The sequence below is a fragment of the Urtica dioica genome, chromosome 7 (assembly GCF_054948205.1).
Source record: "Urtica dioica subsp. dioica isolate 48M chromosome 7, U.dioica_male_clone48M_v1_H2, whole genome shotgun sequence".
Taxonomy (NCBI): domain Eukaryota; kingdom Viridiplantae; phylum Streptophyta; class Magnoliopsida; order Rosales; family Urticaceae; genus Urtica; species Urtica dioica.
This window is the reverse complement of record NC_142762.1, coordinates 45,764,215-45,775,557: the sequence shown is the minus strand read 5'-3', so window position 1 is coordinate 45,775,557 and position 11,343 is coordinate 45,764,215. Positions and strand designations below refer to the sequence as shown.

The window sequence follows — 11,343 nt, the reverse complement described above, 5'->3', positions numbered from 1 at the left end:
CGTGATCGCCAATGATTTTTTTCCTTTTTCACTTATAAGGAAAAATTAAATAATTTTTTTTGGTGTAATATAAATATAACGCAAAACTCATTCAATTACCCGGACCTCGTTACTTCCCTCCGTTCTTATTTTTAAACATCCGTGTTGAAGTTTTGATTCAAACGCTTATCGGAAATATAGATCTTCCTCTCCAATGATTTTAGTACATCATCGCCTGAAATTAATGTATATTAATTTTTTCCATACGAATATCAATCTAATACGTTTTCGTTTTGTTATCCTTCATTGTTTTTATTATTTTATTTGTTTTGTGGTGATTTTAAGGTATAAAGGTCGCGATTATCTTTGGGAAGTTCCGTCAAAAGAGAAAGCGATCTATGCGAAAGATCATCTGTTACAAGAATTACAAAGATATACAATATACGGTGGGATGAGCGATTTAAGAGATTTTAAGAGGTAATAATCTCGTGCACTATTTAAAACCTTCATTGATATGGTTTTTGTATTTGTATATAAACTTATGTGGTTGTGGTTAAATCGATAATTTTTTTTATTAGTTAGTTTAGAATTACACGTGTGCGAATAATTGTGTCATTAGTTTACGTGCGCTACGACAATTTTCTTTTGAATTAGGTACGGTATCAAAAATTTTATATTTTTTTTATCAATATTTATTTTGATCACAAATCGAACTCATGTCCTCATCCGAGGATGAGTGCATACCTTGATTCATGTAGCTTTGTACATAAACAACTCATCATAATTATAAGGCATCGCGGATAAATATTTTAAAATTAACTTAATTTTAATTACGAATTGGTCAAAATCCTTCGGCTAATGATTGTATTAATTAAAAACTTATAAAAAACCAAAACGAACACGATGATATCTTAGCTCGCCGCAGTTCATGGTTGCGGGATAAAATCCGATAGATCATATAATCACCTAAGAACAAGGTAGTCATTCAATTTATTTGTTTATAATTTTTTTAAGGATAGTCATGGTATTTAAGGGAAAGAAATGAAAACATTTATTAGTAACAACCAGGATAAGACTGTAACGACAATTTTTTTGGTTATTCTTCAAAGTACATAGAACTAGAATACAAAAAACTCTTATTCTTCATACATGAAATAAGGAAACAAAATACCTGAGAGTCATAAAAGACACACGTGGCAGGACTTTGGTCAAATACAGAGGTTACGATTTTATTGAAATTTACAATCTAGAATGGAATAGAAAAAGGAATATTAAAAAACATAATAAAAATGGAAAGTATCAAATCAGAGAGACATCGTTATCATCATCCTCAAATCCTATATAACCTCGGAGACAAAGCGCAACGAAAAAGAAAACGAGAGACAGAGAAAGAGAACAAAGCAAACACAGACACAAACCTGATATCCTCTCGGATCCACTATCTTATATTCATCATAAACACCAAAATATCTATCTAAATATTATTAGTTTTTTACTTTTGTATTATCCAACGTTCGAATATTCAATTCCCTTTCTCTCTCTCTCTTCTCTACTAATAAACACAGTTTCTTTAATTCTTCTTTTTCTTTTACATTTTTTTTCCCCTGCACTAGAGAGAGCTCAACGTGCTTTTGATTGGAAGCTAAGTTTCTCCGCTGAAACATATGAGAAACAGAGTGTGTATGTGAAGGAAAAAAAACATTTAGAAATCGAAAAAAGTGTTTCTTAAAGACCCAGCAAAATTCATAACCCTATTCGGTTCCTGAAATCACACACTCTCTCTTTCTCTCTATTTGCCTTGCCATCATGACGACCACTTTCTCTTAATATATTTAATATATATATTTGGGTTCTTTCCGTTGCGCGCTCGTGCATTGCCATGGAAATGGTGTTTGAGAATGTTGATTGTTGTAAATAGGCTCTCTGTCTGGCTGATACACTATTAGTCGCGCTTTTTCTCTTATTTGATCTTCGATCTTAAAAGGCAATGGCTTTGTTCAGGAAGTTCTTTTATCGGAAGCCTCCAGATGGGCTTTTGGAAATCTCCGAGCGAGTCTACGGTACGCCAATTTCGTCTTTCTGTCAATTTTCATAACACCAACCAATAGTGTTGGCCTGACATTGTTGTCAATCTCATCTTTTCTTTCTTTCTTTCTTTCTTGAGACATTGCTGGAGCTAGTTTTTATTTTTATTTTTTTGAATAGTTCAATTTAGATTCATTGTTTTTCCACTTACAAAATCCTTACTCAATTTTTGGAGACATTGCTGTAGCTAAGATTGCCATATAATTCAATTACTAAAAATTTTATGCCTCCGCGATGGGAACTTTTTGGGTACAATTGTTCAGTGTTCGATTGTTGCTTCACGACGGAGGTGTGGGAGGAAGAAGAAGAGTACGAGGCGTACATGGGGACGATCGTGCGTGAGCTTCGGGAGCACTCGCCGGAGGCGTCGTTCATGGTGTTCGACTTCCGGGACGGGGAGAGGGCGAGCCAGCTGAGCGGGATGCTGCCGGAGATGACGGTGATGGACTACCCGCGGCACTACGAGGGGTGCCCCCTGCTGACGATGGAGATGGTGCACCACTTCTTGAGGTCGAGCGAGAGCTGGCTCTCCCTCGCCCAACACAACGCGCTCCTCATGCACTGCCAGCGAGGCGGCTGGCCCGTCCTCGCCTTCATGCTCGCCTCCCTCCTCGTCTACCGCAACCACCACCCCGCCGACCGAAAGACCCTCAACATGCTCTACCGCCAGGCCCCCCCCGAGCTCCTCCGCCTCATGTCCCCCCTCAACCCCCTCCCTTCCCAGCTCAGGTACGTAATTCCCCCCCTTTTTTTTTTACCGGGGTTTACCCACAACATTTTGGGTAATGATGTTCATCAGCGCGCTGATGGTGACACCAATACAGGTGGACCCCACCTAATATGGTGGGACCCAACTGTATTAGTGTCATCAGTACTCTTTAGGCTAGTGTCTGACCGCTAGACCAACAGTTTTCAGGTTTCCGCCAGCTTTTAGGTAATTTTTTTAGTAGAACCAAGGACGTCTTAGACAACAATAATGATGTTCATCAGCGCGCTGACGACACCAATACAGGCGGACCCCGCCTGTATTAGTGTCATCAGCGCGCTGATGAACATCGGTACTCCTTAGACAAGGGTCTGACAGCTAGACCAACAACTTCCAGGTTTCCGCCAGCTTTTAGGTAATTATTGTTTACTAGGGTTTCGTTTCGAGGTCCCACGCCTGACCCACAACATTCGGGGAACTGGGAACACTAACAATTGCCAGGCAAGTATGTTTAGAGAGGCTAGAACTAAGGACTGTTTAGACATGAACCAAACTGACTGTTAGACTAACAACTTCTAGGTTTTGCCCAACTGGGGTAATTATTTTTTTACTATGGTTTAGTCCCATAGTCCCACGCCTGATCCACACCATTTGGAGAACTGGAAACGTTAACAATTGCTACGTGAGTACCTTTAGAAAGTCTAGAAGTAAGGGCCGCTTAGACATATACCAAGGGTCTGACCGTAAACTAACCACTCAGGTATTGTTAGGATGGATTAAGGATGAGTTTATGATGATGTGGAGGAAGGGACATGGAAATAGTAGTTGATTCTTTGGGGGGGAGAGAGAGTGAGAGAAGACCTTTATTGACAGTCCTGCAGATTCTATTTTGTATTGTAATAATATTTTTGTTTGCTAAAACACAACGAGCTTCATTTCAGGTATCTCCAATATGTCTCGCGGAGGAATGTTGGGTCTGAGTGGCCTCCGTTGGACCGGGCGTTGACTTTGACCTGCGTCATTATGAGGCCGGTCCCCGATTTGAACGGGGAGTCTGGCTGTCGTCCGATATTTAGGGTTTATGGGCAAGACCCTTTCATGGCCGCGGACCAGACCCCGAAGGTCTTGTTCTCGACCCCGAAGAAGAGCGAGCTTGTCAGGCACTACAAACGGGTTGGTTTTGGCTCGTTTACTAGACCCTGTTTTTGTTGGCAGTTGATTTTTTTTTTTAAGTCTTACAAATGGGATTGGTGTTGCAGGACGATTTTGATCTTGTGAAGATTGATATCCACTGCCTCGTCCAAGGCGATGTGGTTCTGGAGTGCATCACGTTGGACGCCGACTTGGACCGAGAAGAGATGATGTTCCGAGTCATGTTCAATACAGCTTTCATCAGATCAAACATTTTGATGCTAAACCGTGACGAAATCGACATGTTGTGGGATGCGAAAGACTTGTATCCCAAGGACTTCAGAGCAGAGGTTTTCTTTCTATTCTATGTTTAAATGCCCCTAGATTATGTTTGATATCACAGCTTGAAATTCCGTGTGGAAAAGGAAATTGATATATATTTTCTCTGCTTCGATGAAGATTCTTTTCTCGGAGACAGACTCTGGATCATCTATCATTTCGATGGATTTGCCCGGGTTTGAAGAGAAGGAAGGTCTTCCCATGGAAGCATTTGCTAAAGTTCAAGAGATGTTCAGCAGTGTGGATTGGCTAGATCAGAAGACCGACGAAGTGTTGACTATCATCCACGGAAAATTGGACAGCCCGTCTGCTCGGATCGGCGAAATAGAGAATCCGTCCACCGAATCAACTCCCAAGCAAGTTAAACCAGAATCAAAGGCATCAAAAAGTAACACCAGTGAAGTTGAATCTGCGAGTAGGGTAAAACAATCCATGCCCTCCGCTGAACTACCCGAACCACAGATAGCTCTCCAACGGCCTGCCCAATTGAAGATCATCTCTCAAAGATTACCTCAATCTTCGCTGTCCACCCCGGCTTCGTACGCCAACTTGAACGCTCTGCAAGGGTCACCGATGCACAAGTCGAGATATCACAGTGCACCTTCTGCTCTTGGCATCACGGCTTTGTTACATGATCACGCGGCGTCAAGTAGGGATGAAGAACCTGCGCTTCCGGGCACACCTAAGTCAGCTCCGCCTCTGCTCTCCCCGAAATTTACTCCTTCCGCGGCCACAGTGCAATGCACAAGCGTGCCTGCGCAGAATCCCCGTCCCTCACCCCCCAACGCTTCGAGCGATTTTGTCAAATGCTCGTCTTCTATTCACTCATCGCCCCCTCCTAAGCCAAACACATCTATATCTCCCGTAGTCAAAAGTGTGATTTCAACTCCACCGCCACCACCACCTGTGTCTGCCCGGAATCCAATTTTGACTCCCCCTCCTCCTCCTCCTCCTCCACCCCCTCCTCCTTTTCTCCCGAAAACTCCATTGTCAACTGACTCAAACGCTTCATTTTCAACTCCTCCCCCTCCTCCGCCCCCGCCTCCTTTTATCTCGAAAACTCCATTGTCAGCTGACGCAAAAGCTTCATTTTCAACTCCTCCTCCGCCGCCGCCTCCGCCTCCTTTTTTCTCGAAAACTCCATTGTCAGCTGACGCAAAAGCTTCGTTTTCAACTCCTCCTCTGCCGCCGCCTCCGCCTCCTTTTTTCCTGAAAACTCCATCGTCAACTGACGAAAAAGCATCGTTTTCAACTCCTCCTCCTCCACCCCCACCAATGGCCAAGTCTCACTCTCCACCACCTCCTCCACCATTGCCACCAATGGGAAGTTCTCCGTCTCTTCCGCCACCGCCACCACCACCACCGCCTCCATTTCCATCGAAAAATAAGTCTCCCTCACCGCCACCGCCACCGCCACCACCACCTCCGGCGTCCACATCACCAGTGCCGCCGCCTCCTCCTCCTCCTCCTGGAAATTCTCCGGCGGCACCACCGCCTCCCGCTCCCCCTCTCCTCAACGGTCTAGCCTCGCCTCAATCCCAACCCGCAGTTCCGAACCCACCTTTGGCTCGTGGCCTATTGCTTACACCTTCAAAAACTCAACCGCAACCCAAAAAGACTAATCTGAAGCCATACCATTGGCTGAAAATAACGCGGGCCATGCAAGGAAGCCTGTGGGCGGAGGCGCAGAAAACTGACGAAGCCTCCAAGTAAGTCTCCAACGTTCAAAGGAAACAGTTTTTTAGTTCACGTGATCATCGCAGAAGATAGTTTTGTAATTGCGAGTTTTTTTTTTTGGGTGTCTATTTCAGGGCTCCGGAGTTTGATTTGTCGGAGCTTGAGAGTCTTTTCTCAGCAGCTGTGCCCAGTTCAGATAATGAAAGTCCTGGTGGGGACTCAAATCGGCGCGCTTCGATCGCAAAACCTGAGAAAGTTCAGCTGGTATTGTGGTCGTCTTTCTTTTGCATAGACCCTTCATTTTTAGCTCTGGAAATAAGTTATCCTGGTTCCTTATCATTGTTCCTTTCTAGAGTTCTAAGTATTATTCTTGATTATTTTATCATGTAATTGAGATGTGTAGTTACCACTCAAACAACAGCTCGTTTACAGTCTTATATACAAGTTTTTTTAATTTGTGCAGATTGAGCTAAGGCGAGCGTATAATTGTGAAATCATGCTTTCCAAAGTGAAAGTCCCAGTGACTGAGTTGATGGTAAGTTTAAAAAAAAAAAAAAAAAAAAAACTAAGCTAGATCTTGAGTGACCAGTCTTAAGAGCTATTTCCAAACCTTTCTTGAGTGATTGTCTTTCTTTGTATAGAATTCGGTACTTGCCTTGGATACACTAGCACTAGAAGTGGACCAGGTTGAGAATCTCATCAAGTTCTGTCCCACAAAGGAAGAGATGGAACTTCTCAAGGTATTACCTTTCTTCATTTTTTTTTTTTTTTGCTTAAAATGATATAATCATCTGATATCTACACACTACATTATTGGTTGATGAATTTATGTCATGATCAGGGTTACGGTGGAGATAAGGAAAACCTGGGAAAATGTGAACGGGTAAGAGGATTACTTCCTTTTCCGTTTTTTTTTTCTTTGGCATTAAGCGCAAATTCCATGAAGCTTTGTTGGTATCTTCTTAATTTTTCACAAGCAATAGTGATACTCATTGTCGTATATGTATCGATATCCTTGTAACAGTTCTTCTTAGAGTTGATGAAAGTGCCGCGAGTGGAGTCAAAGCTTAGAGTTTTTTCTTATAAGATACAGTTTAGCACACAGGTTTGTGGACAGTCTCTATCTATAGCCTTTTGTTAATAGCTTATTTCGAATTCTCTATAACCTTCTTGTTCCTTTCCGTTTTCTACATTCTTGTTAATTTCGGATCTCCTTTTCAGGTCTCTGACCTTCGAAATAACTTAAATATCATCAATTCCGCCGCTGATGAGGCAAGTATCTTCTTCTTCTTGTTTTTGTTTTTATTTTTATTTTTATTTTTTACAAACATTAATATATATCTTTATGCGATATTATCAGATCAGAAGTTCGGCCAAACTGAAAAGGATCATGCAGACGATTCTTTCACTCGGAAATGCCATGAACCACGGGACCGCAAGAGGTGAGTGAAATATTCATTCATTCACCATCTCGATTCCTTTTCAATGTCACTCACTGTATGGACTAGCTTTCGCAGGATAATTTTCCGCCATTGCTAAACGCTTGATATTCATCGTGTAGGTGCCGCGATTGGGTTTCGATTGGATAGTCTATTAAAGCTAACGGATACAAGAGCTCGGAATAGCAAGATGACTCTCATGCATTACCTTTGCAAGGTAAGACCTTTCTGTTTTCGACTCCATATTCTGCTACCTATTCCATTTTAAATACCCCTTGATTTCTTGGAGGCTATATTTTCCCATTTGTTTAACTGTGCAGGTTCTTGCTGAAAAAGGACCTGATCTCCTTGAATTTCCTAAAGAGCTCATCAGTTTGGAAGCTGCAACAAAGGTCTTCCCAGTTTCGAATTGTCGCTCTTTATTTTCTTATACCGAAAACAGTAAATTACCCGTGTAATTTTTTTTACCGTGACTCAGATCCAACTGAAGTGTTTGGCGGAGGAAATGCAAGCCATTAATAAAGGACTAGAGAAGGTCATGCAAGAACTGAGCGCTTCAGAGAGCGACGGTCTCATCTCCGATGGTTTTAGCAAGGTTCTCTCTCTCAAGTCTATAAGAACTCAAACCCACGTTAGTTATTGGTTTCTCACATTGTTTTGCTTTTCGATCAATAATTTTTTCAGACATTGAAGGAGTTCCTTGGTCACGCTGAAGATGAAGTGAGGTCTCTGACATCACTATATTCATTAGTGGTTAGTACCGATTTTTTTTTAATCTTCCAGGAGAACAAATATAGGATTCCAATCCTACGGTGTGTTTTCGTTCTTATTAATTCTTAAAAATATGGGTGTGTCTGTGTGTTTTTTCTTCAGGGAAGAAGTGCAGATGCATTGGCTCTTTATTTCGGTGAAGATCCAGCTCGTTGCCCGTTCGAGCAAGGTACAAAACTATTTGGAATAGCTCAATAGTTACTCTCAACTTTATATTCAAAGTATACAAATATTAAAAATATATCCCAACTCTTCATTCCATAACGACTTCTCTTAAATAAATTTAATTAACCAAAATTCATGAAAGATAGCCTAAGTTGGACCTTAAATTGACCATTGAAGTAAATTAAATGAACCATTATAGTAAATTTAATTAACTATAGTTGTGCTGTTTTAATTATTTGATACTTGGAGTAGAAATTGACCATATGCCTTGCTCTTCCTTTACTATATTCACCATATTTCAAGCATTCAAAATCAACCAGCATTGTTGTACATTCAATTTTTATATATATATATATATATATATATATATATATATATATATATATATATATATATATATATATAAATTGAAAGATGCGTCGAGAGTCAGTCCTCGGAGTGCCTAACCTACTAAGCCTCTCGTTCTCGGCCTCCTTCTGAGCTCTCTTCTTCTCCAACTCGCTACTTATATATATATTTTGCAGTGGTGACTACGCTACTGAACTTTGTGAGGATGTTTTCGAGATCGCACGACGAGAATTGCAAGCAGATCGAGTTGGAGAAGAAGAGAGCTCAGAAGGAGGCCGAGAACGAGAGGCTTAGTAGGTTAGGCACTCCGAGGACTGACTCTCGACGCATCTTTCGAACTCCCCTCAAGACCGGCAATTTCAACTGAATTTTCTTGCACACCAAGCGATACCATTTCTTTTTAGGAAAAAAAAGATATTAGGGAAAACGTAGAAGAGATAGAGAGACACACACAGGGTACATAATAATAATACAAAGGAAATATGAAAAATAAAGTAGATTTCCTTCAGGTGATAGGCAGTGCTATAGTTAAGCAGGCTTTAGAGAGATTTTGCTTTAGCTGTTTTTCTTGGTGAAGCTTATTAGATTATGGACCACATAGTTTGAATAAGGGTCTTACATAATTTGTTTGGTTACAAATAATCAATAGTCCTTAATTTCATAAAATGATTTGTAACCATAATTTTATTGTTATTTTATTTGACCAATTTTCCAATGGTCATAATAGTTTTGTTTCCCCTCAACTTCATATTATATCATCTGTATATCCTCTAAAGTTAGTATGGCACTTATTTATTTATTTACTTGTTGTTTACCTATGGTTCGCTACTAAAGGCATGAAAAGTTGGAGTATTGGTCAATTAGTGATATAGCTTGTGCTTGTTGTTCTTCTAATAATCTTTTTAGACAAATGCTTTTAGTTGACCACACTTTATGCACAGGGGTCAAGCAAGACAACTAATTAACAAGCAACAGCTTCTTAACAAGTAAAAACAATATCAAACTGCTTAACTAAAGACTCGCACGTCAAAAACTGTATTATTATAACAAGAAGAGTCAAGGAATAAGATCTCTCACAAAACTTGGTGGTGATTATTTTAAAATATCGATCAGTGAAGAAATGACTGCTACGTCCTTTTAAAATTAGGTCTAATCTAATTTCCCTAGAGTGTACCGTAATCAATATGTGTAAAAGAACATAAATGAGTGAGCATAGATAGAATTTGTGCCCACGGCTCTTTAACACTTTTTATTTTATTTATTATTATTTTTTTTTTTTGAGTTTGGACTAGTAAGGCTATACCAACTGCAACTATAGTCTTCCGCTCCCATTAAATGCATTGTATAATTCTCTAGTGTGTGTTTTTTTTGGTAGCAGAGAGAAACGTGGGCATGTAATTTTAGTCAATTTTTTTTAATATAAATATACTAAAAAATATATATCATAAATGTTTTTTTTTAGATTACTCCAAAAATATGACCATTTTTGTATCATTATCCAATATGAGTCATTTATTTAAAATATATGACAGTAAATGTAATGAAAAAGCTACAATTAATATAAAATGTCATGAAAAACTGTTTAATGACATTTATTGTCATTTTTTTATAATAAATAGTTTCTTTCAAATAATGAGAAATAAATTACACAAAGTCATACTTTTTAAATAATTTTATTTTAATTGGCTAAATTACAAGTACATGGTTTTCTCATTCGGATTGAAATACTCTTTATTTCAACAAACGAACACGCTCACTCAAATACTTACAGTTTAATTTATTTTTCTTTATCACGGTCAAATAGTCAAAATTCATTTTCACATCCGCAAGTAATGAAATTTAATATAATATGATGTAAATGAAAATACTAGCCCTATATAAAAATTTAGATATGGGTAAATATTGTATGGAAAACCTTTTAACTTTTATAATAGAGAAAAAAAAAGTTATAAACCGAATGATCACTTGTAACGACAAGAGAAAAAATATATCTAATTTTTGTTACCTTTGGTCACACACACACACATACATACATACATACATACATATATATATATATATATATATATATATATATATATGTATATATGCTACAAGTCGTCGAAGACTTGATAATGGTGTGTACTAGGCGATTCTTTTTGACAAAGAGTCAACTTAAAGAAATTGATCATTTGCCAATTTTTGTCTTTATTATTGATAATTCAGCCACGCATTATTACCACCCAACGTTATCTTTGTCTAGAATATTTGGCCATACAAAAATAAAATGAAAAATAACACATATATACCTTGTGTTTTAGTTAAATGTCGAGTTTAATCTTTAATTTTCAAAAAATGTCGAGTTCATACTCTATGTTCAACTAAAATGATAAAATTATATCCTGAAATGGATAACACTGTCACGAATCCTCATTTCATTGATATTAACTCTTATATAAGAAAAACCGAATCAAATCCAAATCAGTACCCTAACTTCCGAAATCCCAATTTTGAAATAAAAATAGCTTTAAATTGAAATTAAATAATAAAATTAATATCTCTCTAGAGATGACTTTAATAAAATTCATAGATTCTCTGTTCGAATCTGTGATTTTGATGACTATCAACTGTCGATTTTTACCCATTTGTCTCTTTTCTGTTCTTCGCGATTAAGAGACTGTTGTTTATTTTTTAGTTTATAAATAAATTACATATATAGTGTGA

The 11,343-nt window shown here is 38.6% G+C and overlaps 1 protein-coding gene across 1 annotated transcript; it reads left to right on the top strand.

Annotated features, from left to right (window-relative positions):
- Positions 1–1,334: 1,334 nt before the first annotated feature.
- Positions 1,335–9,391, top strand: LOC149392142 (formin-like protein 18). The gene is made up of 18 exons (XM_089619275.1): positions 1,335–2,039; positions 2,328–2,793; positions 3,712–3,943; positions 4,030–4,251; positions 4,361–5,949; positions 6,052–6,181; positions 6,381–6,452; positions 6,559–6,657; positions 6,759–6,800; positions 6,942–7,022; positions 7,139–7,189; positions 7,278–7,359; positions 7,479–7,573; positions 7,677–7,748; positions 7,835–7,951; positions 8,041–8,109; positions 8,230–8,296; positions 8,817–9,391. Exons 1-18 carry the CDS (start codon positions 1,967–1,969, stop codon positions 9,005–9,007), a joined length of 3,750 nt encoding a protein of 1,249 aa, XP_089475401.1. The 5' UTR covers positions 1,335–1,966; the 3' UTR covers positions 9,008–9,391.
- Positions 9,392–11,343: the final 1,952 nt, after the last annotated feature.